The sequence below is a fragment of the Podarcis tiliguerta genome, assembly GCF_965153285.1.
Source record: "Podarcis tiliguerta genome assembly, chromosome: 5".
NCBI classification, from domain to species: Eukaryota; Metazoa; Chordata; class Lepidosauria; order Squamata; family Lacertidae; genus Podarcis; species Podarcis tiliguerta.
The window spans coordinates 4,073,574-4,091,291 of record NC_139538.1 but is presented as its reverse complement, the minus strand read 5'-3'; the positions used below and the strand labels follow the sequence as shown (position 1 = coordinate 4,091,291).

Below are 17,718 nucleotides of genomic sequence, written 5' to 3'. Positions count from 1 at the left end.
ATGATTCCAAAGTTGGATACAAACATTTGTGCCCCTGCTGCTTTTCAAAAAGATTGCAAGCTTCAGCTGCCACAGACATAGCAGCCAAGGAGGAAGGCAGTCGGATCGTTATTGTCATGAAGTAGTGATCCTGTGAGCAAGTATTGCTGGAGAGGGAGGGTCAGGCATTTGGTAACAATTAGTCCCCAAAGTGGGAATATGCAATGGGGCTGGCTGGTTGCCAGCATTCCCCAGCCCCTATAAATCTTTGCTGTACTGTTTTTAACATTTGATTGGGAGCCGCCCAGAGTGGCTAGGGAGACTCAGCCAGATGGGCGGGGTATAAATGATAAATTATTATTATTACAGTGGTGCCCCGCAAGACGAATGCCTCGCAAGACGGAAAACCCGCTAGACGAAAGGGTTTTCCGTTTTTCGATGCACTTCGCAGGACGAATTTCCCTAGGGGCTTGCTTCGCAAGACGAAAATGTCTTGCGAGTCTTGAGATTTTTTTCCGCTCCCCACCCCCTTTTTCTAAGCCGCTAAACCGCTAATAGCCTTTTAGCAGCTAATCCGCTAATCCGCTAAGCCTTTAATAGCCGCTAATAGCCGCTAAACCGCTAATAGTGCTAATCCGCTAATAGGGTTGCTTCGCAAGACAAAAAAACCGCTAGACGAAGAGACTCGCAGAACGAATTAATTTCGTCTTGCGAGGCACCACTGTATTATTATTATTATTATTATTACTATTATTATTATTATTATTACTACTACTACTATTATTATTATTATTATTATTACTACCTGCCAGGGAAGGGAGAGAAAACACCGTGTTTTAGACTTGCTGTTTCATGTTCTGTAGCTGGTGCTAGCCAATAAAGCCTGGTAACCCGTTTGGTGCCTGCGTGTGACTGATTAGTAGCTTGGAGGGAGGACTCGGGAAAGCGGCCCCCCTCCCTTGACAATTGTCACCCTAGTGCTGTTTCAGCTACGCTGGCTCAGAACTGGCTTTCAAATCCGAATTCACAGTGCCCCAAACAGTCCGGGACCAGGATACAGTGGCGTAGGGAGTCCCAGTGGCACCAGGGATGGGCGCCCGCAAGCGCCACTCCACAGGGTGGGACATTCTGGGGGCGGGGTGTGCCACCGAAGCTGCGTCCCTCCCAGGAGTCCTCCACCTAGAGGGCAGGTACCAGCCCAGCGCTGCCTTTTGGGGACAGCTGAGGGGGAGGCAATAGGTGTGGGACTGGAAGGTGCTGCACCTTTGGGTCTGGTGTGTCGCCCCCAAGGTAAGTGCGGCCTGGTGTGCCCCACTCCTTCCTCTGCCACTGCCAGGATACCTTAAGGACCGCCTCTTCCTGTGTGAAGCTGCTCTTGGAGTCAATAAATGAATGAAGGCCCTGTTGGGTCTCCTCCGTCCCCCACTGTCTCAACTATACACAGCAGGGCCTTCTCAGTGGCCAGTCCTAGGCTGCGGAAGGCCCCTTGCAAAAAGGCCTGCATGTCTAGCTCATTTCCCAGAAGGCGGAAGAAGTAACAAGGGGATCTTCTATCTTGGACCTGGGCCTCACTAACAAGGAGGAACTGATCTAAAGGGCCGTCACATGAAAGATGTAGAAGCTTTTTTTCTGCCGCTCCAGAGGGTGGGACCCAAACTGTTGGATTCAAGTTACAAGAAAGGAGATTCCAACTAAACATCAGAAATAACTTTCTGACAGTAACATAAGTTCAACAGTGGAGCAGGCTACATTTCAGTGCAAAAGACAACAAATCTAGCCCCTCCCTGGATTATAAGATTTGCATCATATAATCACTTTATATTTAAGAATAACAGATAATTGTTCAGTCAAGTATGTTTATTTCTTTGTTAGATATCATGTCACTGATTCTCTCTAAGGCAGGCTTCCTCAAACTTGGCCCGCCAGATGTGTTGAGACTACAATTCCCATCATCCCTGACCACTGGTCCTGCTAGCTAGGGATCATGGGAGTTGTAGGCTAAAAAACATCTGGAGGGCCGAGTTTGAGGAAGCCTGCTTAAAAAAGGCTTTAAAAAGGTTACTTTCACAAGTCTACTGCTTTAATCAATCCTCTATTGTTTGGCATAATATATTTTTCCCAAAGTGTGTAATGAGGATGCATGGTTCACGTACGTATTTCTCCCCAATATGGTTTGTTTTAATGTTCTGTCTGTATAAATATCAAGAAGTATGCGCAATGATCACTAAAATGAGATAAAGGGATGCGTAAGTTGAGGATGATTATGCGGGAAAAGGCAAATCACTTTGCCAACCAAGCTCCCTCTGAGCTCTCTTCCTCCTCCGGCTCTAAGCGATGCTCCTGTCATCAGCTCTGGAGTGCTCTGATGACAGTTATATGAAAATCAGGCCTTCTTTCGTCCCTGAATGCAACCTAACAAGCCTGCATTTCCTTTCCTGCCGCCAGCAGGGCCCCTCTGCTTTCATCACCTGAGGCTGAGTTTCTGCAAAGCCCCCAGGACGTTCTCTCGGGTAAGGGAATACTTGTCTTCGGCTTTCAGCCTTTCTTCCAGCATTCGGAGCAGCCGGGGATTCTGGGAAAGGTAGATTCGGCCTGGATAAAACAGGGCGAAGAATGAGACAGAGGAGAGCATCTCGGGGAAGGAACAGGCCCCTGAGATACAGTTTCTAAACGATTCTTGCAAGATTCATCCCAAATTGTTTATATTACCCTTGCTGGGTTTCCCCCCTTGGATCTTGATTCTCTTTCTTGTGCATTGCTGCGAACGGACAGACCATTTCTACAACCAGAACTTGAGGATAACCTTGGCTGCATCAGAGGGAAAAGTGGAACAGCAATTGGCCTGGCTAAGACCAAGTCTTCTCCACGAACTGCCCCCACCTCCACTTGGCCATTCCACTTGGTTGCATTGGAGAGAAGAAGAGTTTGGATTTGATATCCCGCCTTTCACTCCCTTTAAGGAGCTAACATTCTCCTTTCCCTTCCTCCCCCACAACAAACACTCTGTGAGGTGAGTGGGGCTGAGAGACTTCAGAGAAGTGTGACTGGCCCAAGGTCACCCAGCAGCTGCATGTGGAGGAGCGGAGACGCGAACCCGGTTCACCAGATTACAAGACTACCGCTCTCAACCACTACACCACACTGGCTCTCAGAGGTGAGGCTACAAGGCCTCTTCCACTGGCTTGGCTAGAACCGTGTCATCTGTCTCCTTCTGTCTAATAACCATCCCCACTAGGAGCCACTCCCACCAGGTGGCATCCGAGGGATTGCTGGGAGAGTGAGCCCCCACTTCATCCACCCGGCTAGGCCAGCTGCCATGTGATCCTTCCCTCCCAGGACTGTTTCATTCATTGGTCACAGAGCTTAGATTTAATTACTTTCCTCTAACCTCACTGCCCCCTTTCCCTTTCGTAAGATCTATATTAAATGGTAAACCATCATTTTAAAACTGTGAGCCGCCTTGGCTGAATTGACAGAAAGCCCATATATAAAGGCAATAAAGAATTTAGAAGGCAAATCAGCTGTACCTGGGCAAACGTAAGAGTCTCTCTTTAAACATTTATTCTCTTTCTATTGGCCTTACAGCTGCCTCAGCACCCAACGTCACCTCCCTGCCCTCTGTTTTATGGGAAACCCTACATCTGATGAAATCAAGTTTTGTGCAATTTAAAAGCCTGCTTCCAGCACTTCCGGATGCCCTTTGACCCAATAAAAGTACTGTCTCGCGTGCTTTCCAGTTCTTCTTCTGCAGTCAATACACCTCTAGAGCACCCACCAAGGAGCTGGACTTTAAACAAGCCCTCAATAGGGACAAAAGATGATGAACTTCCACACAATGAACTTCCAGGCACAATAACAATGAACGTTGTTTGGACTCTTTTCCCACAAGCACCCTGCCCCATAATCTTAAGCTTCTCCTCCAATCTCAAGCCAAGATCTGCATGCGTGTCTGCACATGCACCAAAGAATCTCGGCTGTGCCATTGAGTAGCCAGGCTGCACATACAGTGGTAACTCGTGTTACGTACTTAATCAGTTCCGGAGGTCCATTCGTAACCGGAAACTGCTCATAACACGAGGTGCGCTTTCACTAATGGTGCCTCCCGTTGCTGCTGCGCCGCCAGAACGCGACTTCCGCTCGCATCCCGGGGCAAAGTTCGCAACAAGGGGCATCTATTTACGGGTTAGCAGAGCATATAACCCGAAGCATTTGTGAGGAGGGTGGTACATAACACGAGGTACCACTGTATATGGTTTCATCCAAGATGCTGGCTGGCAGATGCCCCGTGCAATGGCATTCCGTCAAACTGCAAGATCTACAGCGCAGTCCAGCCACAGACCTTGATGCCACATATCTCTGCATCACACTGCACCACACACCAGGCTGCCCGTCCTTATGTCCTGCCATCTCAGAGTGCCTTCACTGCTTTACGCCAGTTTCCCACAAAAAGGCATAAAGGGCACAAACTGAAGCCATCAGATGTCAAGGAGATAAAGAACTACACAACTTTTTAGAAGACATCTGAAGGCAAGTTCTTAATGTCTGGCGTTTTATTATGTTTGCGCTGGAAGCCACCTATTATCATTAGTAAAAAAAGTAAAGGTACCCCTGCCCGTACGGGCCAGTTGTGTCCGACTCTAGGGTTGTGCGCTCATCTCGCTCAAGAGGCCGGGAGCCGGCGCCGTCCGAAGACACTTCCGGGTCACGTAGCCAGCGTGACGAAGCTGCATCTGGCGAGCCAGCACCAGCGCCGCACACGGAAACGCCATTTACCTTCCCGCTATAAAGCGGCACCTATTTATCTACTTGCACTTAGGGGTGCTTTCGAACTGCTAGGTGGGCAGGAGCAGGGACGGAGCAACGGGAGCTCACCCCGCCGCGGGGATTCGAACCGCCGACCTTACGATCAGCAAGTCCTAGGCACTGAGGCTTTACCCACAGCACCACCCGCATCCCTTATCATTAGTAGTAGTAGTAGTATTAATTTAGGGATGCTGAAAATAATTGTGAATGTGACAATTCTATCGATACTAAAATCGCTCTGAGTTTGCCACGTAATAAAAGGCCTCATCCAACAGGCCTGCAAGTCAGGTACTTATTGGAGGAGAGAGCCTGCATTACAGCCAAGTCTCCTCCTGGGCTGGAAACCATGTGAGCTTAAGAAAACCAATCCCCTCCCCTGCCTGCTGTTTGGCTCCCAAGACCTGCTATACGGGCAATTCATCACTAACAGGGACCACCTCTTCATTGCACCTCGGTGGAAGTATGCATACTCTGCATGCAGAGGGTGCTATGCCATTCCATGTCTGCGAAAGTCCTCATCTCTGATCCTGGAGCACTGCTGCTTGTCAGTGTAGACTGGGATGGCTAACCTGTGGCCCCTCCACATGTTGATGGACTGCAACTCCCATCGCCCCTGACCATTGCCTATTGGCTGGCTGGGGTAAGAGTCAAGCAACAGCTAGAGGCCTGCAGGACAGCCACCTCTGGTGTATACAATACTGAGCTTGGTGGGCTGATGCTCAGATTCAATATATGGTGGGTTTCTATGATAGCTTCAGACTGACTGGTGTGTTCCACTTCCTTGCCAGCAATGGGTCTTAAGCACTGGCTCCCTTGGCCTGAAGCAAAATGTGTGTCGCGTCCCACAGTCGCCTTTGACTGGACTTAACCGTCTGGGGGTCATTTACCTTACCTTAAGCACTGACACAACCCATTAGGACACTTACATATACAGTGGTACCTCAGGTTACAGATGCTTCAGGTTACATACGCTTCAGGTAACAGACTCTGCTAACCCAGAAATAGTGCTTCAGGTTAAGAACTTTGCTTCAGGATGAGAACAGAAATTGTGCTCCAGCGGTGCAGCGACAGCAGGAGGCCCCATTAGCTAAAGTGGTGCTTCAGGTTAAGAACAGTTTCAGGTTAAGAACGGACCTCTGGAAAAAATTAAGTACTTAACCCGAGGTACCACTGTAAATACTACGAGCCAACAGAGTTGAAAAACAGCTACCTTGGTAGCCATTCTCTTCTTACCTTCAGCCAGTGAAGCAAATGCATTGATAAGCCTGGCTGTATATTGACGGACAACCTCGCTCTTTGACTGTATTAGCATTAACACGCTTCTCTGCAGGAGACAAAAAGACAATTCAGTGCTTGAGTCTTGAAATTATATCTATCTATAGATATATCTCAAGAAGATCAAACACATCCATTCTTAAGGAAATCAGCCCTGAGTGCTCACTGGAAGGACAGATCGTGAAGCTGAGGCTCCAATACTTTGGCCACCTCATGAGAAGAGAAGACTCCCTGGAAAAGACCCTGATGCTGGGAAAGATGGAGGGCACAAGGAGAAGGAGACGACAGAGGACGAGATGGTTAGACAGTGTTCTTGAAGCTACAAACATGAATCTGACCAAACTGTGGGAGGCAGTGGAAGACAGGAGTGCCTGGCGTACTCTGGTCCATGGGGTCACGAAGAGTCGGACACGACTAAACGACTAAACAACAACAACAACATAGATATATCTCAATGAGATATATATCTCGGCAAAGACTGTGTCACAAGTAGCTGAGTTGTACAAAGAGAGGCATCTCTGCTGATTATTAGGCAAATGGGTGCCACGCCCTCGTCTGATGCTGGCTTGCGGGGAGCTAGATTCCTAGGACAGGGGGCTGACTAAACTCAGGAGGGTTAAGGTAGCAGTCAGATATCAGGGCACCCTAGAAACGAAGAAGCTGGGGTGAGGCCCAGTGAGGCAATCTAGAAGAGGGTGGTTCCCGTATCTGTGAGGCAAATCCAAGGACACAGGAGAGCAGTCGAAAGGTGTGTGGGGTTTTCCAAGGGCAGGGCGTGAGCAGGGATCCAGGAGGAAAGGGCAGGAAGCAGGAACAAGAAACTGGGCTGCACTGAGCTAAGGCCTGTGGTGTTATTCCAACAACAAGCAGTTTTCAAGTGGGAACTTGTGTGGCCTGATCTTCCAGGCAGAGTAACAATATTTAGCCCAGCCACCAAGTTTCTCTGCTTCTAAGCAGACCCTCTTCTTCCCAAGAAAGCCGGTTCTGATGTGCCTTGTGCCTTCGATGGGTGGCTTCCTGTGCCAGCACCTTCTGACACTGGCATTCCCAGAAAGCTAGCTGTGGGCTCTCCCACTGATCTCCCACTGATGGCCAATGCTCACCTGGACATTGCTGTAGCAGTCCAGAAGATCGTTGTTGATATAAGCCTGGAGAACGGTGTCTCTCTGCTCACCAGGATGGGATGTTGTCAGGCGCTATAAAAGAAGCACGGAGGAACAAGCATCAAGCGCACAGCTATCATCTATAATTAGAGAAATTATTTAGGCACAAGAAGGCAGTAATAATAATAATAATAATAATAATAATAATAATAATAATAATTTATTATTTGTACCCCGCCCATCTGGCTGGGTTTCCCCAGCCACTCTGGGCGGCTTCCAACAAAGATGAAAAATACACTAAAATGTCACATATTAAAAACTTCCCTGAACAGGGCTGCCTTCAGATGTCTTCTGAATGTCAGGTAGTTGTTTATCGCTTTGACATCTGATGGGAGGGCGTTCCACAGGGCGGGCGCCACCACCGAGAAGGCCCTCTGCCTGGTTCCCTGTAACTTGGCCTCTCGCAGTGAGGGAACCGCCAGAAGGCCCTCGGAGCTGGACCTCAGTGTCCGGGCAGAACGATGGGGGTGGAGACGCTCCTTCAGGTATACAGGACTGAAGCCATTTAGGGCTTTAAAGGTCAGCACCAACACTTTGAATTGTGCTCGGAAACGTACTGGGAGCCAATGTAGGTCTTTCAGGACCAGTGTTATATGGTCTCGGCGGCCGCTCCCAGTCACCAGTCTAGCTGCTGCATTCTGGATTAGTTGTAGTTTCCGGGTCACCTTCAAAGGTAGCGCCACGTAGAGCGCATTGCAGTAGTCCTAGCGGGAGATAACCAGAGCATGCACCACTCTGGCGAGGCAGTCCGCAGGCAGATAAGGTCACAGCCTACGTACCAGATGGAGCTGGTAAACAGCTGCCCTGGACACAGAATTGACCTGTGCCTCCATGGACAGCTGTCAGTCCAAAATGACTCCCAGGCTGCGCACCTGGTCCTTCAGGGGCACAGTTACCCCATTCAGGACCAGGGAGTCCTCCACATCTGCCTGCCTCCTGTCCCCCAAAAACAGTACTTCTGTCTTGTCAGGATTCAACCTCAATCTGTTAGCCGCCATCCATCCTCCAACCGCCTCCAGACAGCACTTCCTCATCATCCTTCTCTGCTAAACAATCATCCTCCAGGGCCGGCTCAAGACATTTTGTTAGCTGAGGCCGAAGTCAAGATGACACCCACTACCAAATCCTACAGAAGCCAACCAGGCTTGCAGTTCAGTCCTACATTGATGCTGGCAATAGGGCAGCAACCTCATTCCTTTCAACTTATGGAAGAAGGCTAGCTTGTGGGTTGCAGGCCAGGCCATGCATGGTACGTACAGCTCTATCCTCCAACATCTCACCACCACTCTTGGCCCCTACCCACAACTACTGCCACCGAGGTAGCTGCCTCACTCTTCTAAACAGCAGGAGTTATGTAGCTTGCCAAAGGTGTAGACCTTCTGCATTTACACCAAAAATACATAAACTAGTACTGGGCTGAGAATTCAGCATCCAAAGAAACTCAGATTTTTCTTCTTCTTTTGGTTAAAAAATAAAATAAAGCCCTCCTCACTCAGAATTACACTAAAATGAGAGACTTGTGAGAGGGTCTAGGCAGCAACAATGTAGGAACATTTTGAGAGAAGGTCCACCTTCCCTCCAAGGTCATCAGCTTGATTGCTCTGTTCCTTGCCAATTGGGTCGAACAAGGGAAGGATGGATGCTCTAGGAAGCAGCACCAGCCCTGCATCAACTGGAAGCTGGTTCGTTAGGGCTCACTGCCCCACTGATGGCAGTCTGCCCTTACCCAGTTCACACCCAGCGGTGGAGAAAGAAGAAGAAGAAGACGAAGAAGAAGAGGAGTCTGGATTTGATATCCTGCTTTATCCCTACCCAAAGGAGTCTCAAAGTGGCTCACAATCTCCTAGAATCATAGAATCATAGAGTTGGAAGAGACCACAAGGGCCATCGTGTCCAACCCCCTGCCAAGCAGGAAACACCATCAGAGCACTCCTGACATATGGTTGTCAAGCCTCTGCTTAAAGACCTCCAAAGAAGGAGACTCCACCACACTCCTTGGCAGCAAATTCCACTGTCGAACAGCTCTTACTGTCAGGAAGTTCTTCCTAATGTTTAGGTGGAATCTTCTTTCTTGTAGTTTGGATCCATTGCTCCGTGTCCGCTTCTCTGGAGCAGCAGAAAACAACCTTTCTCCCTCCTCTATGTGACATCCTTTTATATATTTGAACATGGCTATCATATCACCCCTTAACCACCTCTTCTCCAGGCTAAACATGCCCAGCTCCCTTAGCCGTTCCTCATAAGGCATCGTTTCCAGGCCTTGAACCATTTTGGTTGCCCTCCTCTGGACACGTTCCAGTTTGTCAGTGTCCTTCTTGAACTGTGGTGCCCAGAACTGGACACAGTACTCCAGGTGAGGTCTGACCAGAGCAGAATACAGTGGCACTATTACTTCCCTTGATCTAGATGCTATACTCCTATTGATGCAGCCCAGAATTGCATTGGCTTTTTTAGCTTCCCTTCCCCCCCCACATCAAACACTCTGTGAGGTGAGTGGGGCTGAGAGACTTCAGAGAAGCGTGACTAGCCCAAGGTCACCCAGCAGCTGCATGTGGAGGAGCAGGGAAGCGAACCCGGTTCACCAGATTACGAGTCCACCGCTCTTAACCACTACACCACACTAGCTCTCGGGCACCTGGGGCAGTGTGCCTGGGGCGGCACAGGTCGCCCATAGGGGCAGGGTGCACCGTGGGGCCTCCAGAGCCTGTCTGCCTCCTCCCACTCAGCTGCCCTACAGCTGGGGGGGGGAAGAGGCAACGGGCAGACCGTTTGGGCAGAGCAGAGCCTGCACACGCCCAAGCCACTGTGTCTCTCCCAGGAGACACGTGTGGCTTGGGCGCGCTGCAGGTCCTGTGGTGAGTGCCGCCCAGCATTTTGTCCCCCCCCCCCCCCGTGGTGATACCCAGGGCGGCCTGCACCCACCGCACCCCCCTTCATCCGCCCCTGTTCACACCTGCCTGCCTTCTTATTTGTAACCAGTTCAGGGAATTGCCCTGCCTGTCAGCTTCCTCCCCTTCCTTAGTCTCTGTGCTGCCCTTGTGAAACTGAGCAGGGAGCAGGATGGGGCAAAACTCAACTTACCGTATTTTTCGTCCCATAGGACGCTCCGTCCCATAGGACACACCTAGTTTTTTGGGGGGGAAATAAAGGAAAACATTTTTTCCTTTATTTCCCCCCCAAAACCAGGTCGGGGAAACTGAACCAGATCGAGGAACAGCGGGATGGCGGCGCTGCGCCTCCCTGCTGTCCCCCGAGCTTGTGAGGCTGGCCTATGTTTGCCCGGCGTGCGGGGCGCTCTCCCGCAGGGCTGCCTAGGCTGCGGATGTGTTCCCGAAGCGCCGGGCGCTCTGCTTTCAGCGAGCCCGGTGCTCCGGGAAGCAGGCTGCTATCCGCAGCCTAGACAGCCCTGCAGGAACTAGGCTGCGGATGTCTTCCTGAAGCCTGGAGAGCGAGAGGGGTCGGTGCGCACCCACCCCTCTCGATCTCCAAGCTTCAGCGAAAGCCTGCATTCACCCCATAGGACGCACATAGATTTCCCCTTCATTTTTGGAGGGGAAAAAGTGCGTCCTATAGGGCGAAAAATACGGTAGTTGGCTCCGCCTGTCCGTGTCTCTGGCTCCCCCTCCTCCCGGTTTCTCCGCCTTCTGCCCTCCCACTTCCACTGTACCAGCCAGCAATCTCTGCTGCTCAAACTTAATCTCAGTGGGTGCTACGTCACATGAAGCCTCTCCATTTCCCCCCTTAACCAACCTCCCTTTTCAGCTACTCAAATGGTTTTCTGTGACATGGAATTCAAATTTCCCCTCTGCATGTTCAAAGACTGGAAAGGGGCCAGAGTGAATTCTCAACCCTGAAAGTCAAACAGGGTGAGGCAGTGCAGCCCAAAGACAACAGCAAGCAGAATTTGGGACAGTCAAATTTGGCAAGAGAGGCCAATTAATATCCAGGACTTGGAATGCTGCAACATCTTTTGGTGAGGACGGGGTGACGTCATATTCCTTGCAAGAGATGCACCTCTCTGTTCTCTAGCTCACCCACCCAGCGCAATGCCTGCAGCAAGAAGGTTTTCAGGCGGTCGCTCCCTTCAACCAGGTCTTTCTTTAGCTTCTCGTAATCCAAAGATGGCAAGAGCGGCACCTCCTGCATTTTCCTGCATGGCAAAATGAGAAAAGATGCACTCATGAAAAGCATAGTGATTTCTTTCAAAGTTGCACGTTGATCCAGCCGAGTGAGACATTTGGAGATGGAAAACCTGTGCAAGGAATGAACCACTTCAGATCAAAGGTCTGAATATACCTCCATATTAAAAAATGAATTCTTACACATAAAAAGGTAAGGGAAAGGTAGCCAGCGTGGTATAGTGGTTAAGAGTGGTGGACTCGTAATCTGGTGAACTGGGTTCGCTTCCCCGCTCCTCCACCTGCAGCTGCTGGGTGACCTTGGGCCAGTCACACTTCTCTGAAGTCTCTCAGCCCCACTCACCTCACAGAGTGTTTGTTGTGGGGGAGGAAGGGAAAGGAGATTGTTAGCTGCTTTGAGACTCCTTAAGGGGAGTGAAAGGCGGGATATCAAATCCAAACTCCTTCTTCTTCTAAGGCAGGGCTAAAAACCCATCTCCATGACCTGCTAGCTTTCCGTGTGCAGGGATTTAATTTTTTTCCAAGGAGGAACATTACATCATGTGAATGCCCACCTGCCTTTTGAAGTGGTACAGTCCACAGAGGCTTACCGCTTTTGTCTGACTTAGTGCACAGTATGTCCCCAGACATTAGGGTTAGCTCCATCCCAAGATGCAGACTCTGCTCCTTTACAGATAAGCACAGTCCCGTGATCCTCTGCCCTGCGACCCACTGTGTCTGAAAGGTTTCGATTGTTTCAAGCACCCCTATGACCACCACTGACACAAGCTTGCAACTACTTTTTCAGGTTACCCCAGACTGGTTTCCACTCAAGTGGGATTAGAAGGACAGGAAGTTGTGGAGTACACTCACTTCCAGGGCCGTCTTACCCATAGGTGCCAGGGGTACGGGGCACCCAAGCGCTGGGTTCTCAGGGGCACCAGGCCGAGAGTCTGGGGACCGAGAGTTGAGTCCGGGGAAGAGCCCGTTCGTTGGTCGGAGCGCTGCGACGGGCTCTGCACCGCAAGTTCGGGGGCGACTGAGCCAGAGAGATGCTGAGGCGGCTGGCCAGCTCCAACCTCCAGCTTCGCGCTGTTAGGATATTTCTGTTCCACCTTAAGAGGGAGCAGGCTTTGAGTCACAGAGTCTGCGTATTTCCTGTTTTCACAGGATGTTTATGTTGTGTCTTTGCTTTCGTTTCTCTCTCTCTGCCGGAAACTCTCAAGCAGGCAGTCGTGTTTTTCTTTGTTCTGATCAACACTGAATAAACTTCTATATAATGCTCTCCTGACTGCATCTTTCGCTGTGCATATCTGCTGATAAGAGCGTGCATCGGCTCTAGAATGTGGGAAGCTATTTCTAGAGCTCGTGTCGCTAATTGCTGATATTGCATGTCTACGGGAGATCGATGGACGTCCGGAGACGACGTGGAGGTCAAGATGGACTTTGTCTCCCTGGCAGTATCCCAACACTGCGTGCCTGGGACTGGGCAACGGGGGGGGGGGGGGCACTGGGCGGATCTTTGCACCCTGGCACTGCATATGCTTAAGACAGCCCTGCTCACTTCCAAGAGGGTCAGATGAATGAAAGGAGTCTCCATTTCAGCTTTGACTTCTCAGTGCATTTCAGGTTACTGCCCAAATTATGCTTTTTTAAAAAAAGAATAACAAATTTAAAAGAAAATTACTTACACAGGAACTAACGATGCTCTTAACATTGTTGAGGCCTGTAGTTAAAAAACAGAGAGACAGGGAGAAAGGGAGATTTAAAAAAATTAATCAAGATTTTCTTGGTTTACCAAAGTACGTGCATTGTCTCTTTTTCAGGTTGTGTTTTCTACAAATCAGTTACATTTGTTGTGAGACATTAGTGCTGTATGCAATATAAGGTTGGGGAAGAAAAGATGGGGTGGTGGTAAAACTTACATTCTTTTATTTAGTTTATGTTTGGGGTTTTGTGTCTGCATCACTTTGGTAGGTTCGAGAGAGAGAGAGAAAAAGACTAAGGCCAAACCAAACCTTGGGTTTTTCTCATGGCTACCAATACTCTTCCAAAATACAGTTTGGAAACCTTTATTAAAAATGTAGCTTGCATCCAAGGCAGTTGTGATAAATTGAAAAACACCATAAAAGATCTAGGATGATAAAGGCACTGCAAAAAAAAAACTGCTAATCAGTGAAATAAGCAAAAAATAAAAATCACCATTGATCATTATCATGAAATGGAGAGGGAGGAGGGCACCCTCATCATAATCCAAAAGTTTTGAGGGAGGGGGTATTTTAAAGACCTAAAGACAAGAAGCCTAGCTGAGGTTTCTAAAAGTCTGGAGAGGGAATTCCATCAGGCTAGCACCACCACTGCCCACAAATCTGGCCTCAGATAGATTTCACTCAAGATTACTTACTGCAGATTAATTATACGGTCTGCTAAGAGATCCCCAGTATGCAATCTTGTTTTATGAATTTAAGGACAAAGGGATGCTATATATATATATATATATATATATATGCAGGTTTTGGTGTCCTCGGGTGTCTTCCCGTGTAAAAGTTGGGGTGTCTGGGCGACGTTTCGACGAGGTCTCACTCGTCATCTTCAGGCTGGTGCTTTCGGCTTCTTGTTACTGGAACAGAGCAGGATCTCAGTGTTTGAGTTCCTATAAATACTGTTGAGGAGGTGTGGTGTATAGCCTCCAATGTTCTGGGCAGAGAGGAGGTTCCCAGGCTAGTGTGCCTTTTCTTCTTTTGTTCCTTAATTACTTGAGGGATATCTTGAGTGATTTCTTGAGTGATTTCCTGAATCCCACTTAGGTGGGTCATTAGGTGTGGATTAGTTGCTAAAGCCTTCGTGTTTTGAACTCTTGAACTTTGTGAAGAGTTTTTCTGAGAAGATGGCTGTACTGCACTTGGTTGTGCTCTGGCTTGGCTTCGTGTGTAGGGGCGAGCTGTGGTTTTGTGGCCTGTGCCAGCCAGATCTGTGTAGGGATTGCAGGGGGGTGCAGCATCCGGAGGTGCCACCCTGGTTTGGCTACTGGATGGTGTCTGTAATTTATCTGTGGAGAGGGTCTGGGTTTGGGTCTGGTGTGGTTGATTGGTGATGGCGTTCTGTGTGCCTCTGGATCTGGTGTCAGATTTTGTGGGGAGGGCTAATTTCCAGATGTCTGGCAAGCGGGATGTGTCGTCACGCTTGTTCATGTTGTGAGGGTGTTTCTCTATCTCGATGGCTTCCATGATTATTCTCTTGTGGTGATGTTCCATGTTAAAGAGCAATTTGGACTCTGCAAAATTAATTTCGTGTCCTGTTTCTTTCATGTGTTGGAAAAGAGAGGAAGTTTTTTCTTCTTTTTTGACGGCATTCTTGTGTTCTGCGATCCGTGCATTTATTCGTCTGTTTGTTTGTCCAATGTACGTGGCTGGGCAGACTTTGCAGGGTATTTCATAGACCCCTTGGTTTTCCAACTGAATTTTATCCTTGGGGTTTCTGAGGATAAAAGGATAAAATTCAGTTGGAAAACCAAGGGGTCTATGAAATACCCTGCAAAGTCTGCCCAGCCACGTACATTGGACAAACAAACAGACGAATAAATGCACGGATCGCAGAACACAAGAATGCCGTCAAAAAAGAAGAAAAAACTTCCTCTCTTTTCCAACACATGAAAGAAACAGGACACGAAATTAATTTTGCAGAGTCCAAATTGCTCTTTAACATGGAACATCACCACAAGAGAATAATCATGGAAGCCATCGAGATAGAGAAACACCCTCACAACATGAACAAGCGTGACGACACATCCCGCTTGCCAGACATCTGGAAATTAGCCCTCCCCACAAAATCTGACACCAGATCCAGAGGCACACAGAACGCCATCACCAATCAACCACACCAGACCCAAACCCAGACCCTCTCCACAGATAAATTACAGACACCATCCAGTAGCCAAACCAGGGTGGCACCTCCGGATGCTGCACCCCCCTGCAATCCCTACACAGATCTGGCTGGCACAGGCCACAAAACCACAGCTCGCCCCTACACACGAAGCCAAGCCAGAGCACAACCAAGTGCAGTACAGCCATCTTCTCAGAAAAACTCTTCACAAAGTTCAAGAGTTCAAAACACGAAGGCTTTAGCAACTAATCCACACCTAATGACCCACCTAAGTGGGATTCAGGAAATCACTCAAGAAATCACTCAAGATATCCCTCAAGTAATTAAGGAACAAAAGAAGAAAAGGCACACTAGCCTGGGAACCTCCTCTCTGCCCAGAACATTGGAGGCTATACACCACACCTCCTCAACAGTATTTATAGGAACTCAAACACTGAGATCCTGCTCTGTTCCAGTAACAAGAAGCCGAAAGCACCAGCCTGAAGATGACGAGTGAGACCTCGTCGAAACGTCGCCCAGACACCCCAACTTTTACACGGGAAGACACCCGAGGACACCAAAACCTGCATTCCTGTACCCGTGAAAATCTACGAAAGCATATATATATATATATATATATATGGCAGACCAGGGTGTTACTAGCCCAGAGATGGAAGGAAGAGACAGCCCCGAACAGAAGAATGGCAAACCAAGTTGATGGACTATCCAAAATGGCAAATCAAGAAGGAATCAGGAATCAAGAAGACAAGAAATTTTAAAAAGAATGGGAAATGTTTATAATGTATATACAAAATCATTGTAAACAGGTCAAAACATTAGCAGGATTTTAAATACACTTGTAATGTAACAGAATGGATAGATAATTTAGGAAGATGAAAAATTGGAGAAGTATGGATATGCAGTTGAAAACAGAATCAAAAGGACGCATGGAAGGGATGGGGGGAAGTCAGGAGATTCAGAGTAATCTCGATATTTGGATTTTGTACTGTTTTTTGATGTACCGTATTTTTCCGTGTATAAGACTAAGTTTTTTTCTTTAAAAATCATGCTAAAAAATGGGGGGCGTCTTATAAATGGGTAGTGCATAGGGTGGGCCTTTGATTGGTCGCTGCTGTGGCTGTTAGCGGCTATTGTGCTCAAATTTGCCGCAGTATCAAATGGGTGGTGTTGATTGGTTGATACTGCGGCAAATTTGAGTCCCCCAAAATAGGAAGCGTCTTATACATGGGGGCATCTTATACATGGAAAAGTATGGTATGTTTATTCTCAAATAAAAGGATTATGAAAAAGTGAAAAATAATAATAATAAGCAGACCGCACAAGACTCAGGCACAAGACTCATGCATGCTCATTGCTCTGTCATATGGAGGACTCAAACAGCCAAGGACTCTGAAGACCACTTCAAGTGGGAACTGTTAAGCCCTGGGAACTCAAGTGTAATACAATCCCAGCAGCTTGTTCTGGGGAACAGCTTGAACAGAATAAGCTTCTAGATCATCCTCAAGGTCCTGTGTGGTTATTAAGGGAACAAACTCTACTCACAGGCTTAACAAGCATCTATCAAACAGGACAATTTGGAGGAACAAGAAGTTGGAAACAGAGTTAAGAAAGGTCCAGGAGAAAAGATAAGCTTTTTCAGATGGGGTTTAAATACTTGCAAGGAGGAGAGAGGGATGTAAGTGTTGGAAGCAAGAAGGGGAAGAGTTTGGGATAAACTGAGCAAACAGATCCAAACAGAACGGATGGAGATTCAAGATGGAAGGAGCTCAAGGCTTAGGCCAAAGAAAAGCACCAGGACAATGACGGCAGGAGAGCAAGTAAAGAGGAGGAAAAAGAAGTGACCAAAGCAAAAGCTTACGATTTCAATTGGCACAAACAAACCAGAAATTCTCCCAGAGTACCTTGCCTACAAATCCGTAACTGACAACAGAAGCATTACGGGTTTTCAAGATGACTTGGGACTGTAAAGTTAGGTGCCTGAGAAAGGGAGGACCTTTCTTCAATGCAGCGATCCCAAACTACACATAAATAATAATAATAATAATAATAATAATAATAATAATAATAATAATGTCAGGGGTTCAGGAGCAGAGGCACAGGAGAGGGAGGAAATGGAGAGCGAGGGGGAGGAGTCCGAAGGAAATGTCAGCGATGACAGCAATCCGAGTTCTCTGAGTCTTTCCAGTGACTCGGAGGATTCACAGAAAGGGGCCCCCATAGTCAGGGCAAGAGGAGTGCCCAAGGAGACACCTCGGGAAGAAGGGGCCAGAGGGGACTCAGAGAGCAGCAGCTGGAAATCAGGACCAGCGTCCCCCCCAGAGTGCAGTAGGGGGGAGGAGTCCCAGGCATCGGGATCAGGTGGCGCGCGGGCAGCGGGAGAACAGGAGGCAGGAGTGACCACACCCCCGTCAGGGAGCGAGGAAACGGTCGTCAGGAAAGTTAAACGCGCGCGTGCGCCAAGTTCAAATGTACAGGAGGGCGGCACGGTGGGCAGCCCG

General features: G+C 48.5%; 1 protein-coding gene across 7 annotated transcripts in view; it reads right to left on the bottom strand.

The window, feature by feature from the left end:
• Nucleotides 1-17,718, bottom strand: part of ARMC9 (armadillo repeat containing 9) — an 89,990-nt gene that overhangs the window by 40,412 nt on the left and 31,860 nt on the right. For all 7 annotated transcript variants that reach the window (XM_083442060.1, XM_083442062.1, XM_083442063.1 and 4 more), the window contains exons 10-14: nt 13,030-13,064; nt 11,259-11,370; nt 7,161-7,253; nt 6,016-6,106; nt 2,448-2,571 (exon numbers count right to left, since the gene is read on the bottom strand). In XM_083442060.1, coding sequence (XP_083298186.1) covers nt 2,448-2,571; nt 6,016-6,106; nt 7,161-7,253; nt 11,259-11,370; nt 13,030-13,064 — 455 coding nt within the window. The remainder of the gene's footprint in view (nt 1-2,447; nt 2,572-6,015; nt 6,107-7,160; nt 7,254-11,258; nt 11,371-13,029; nt 13,065-17,718) is intronic.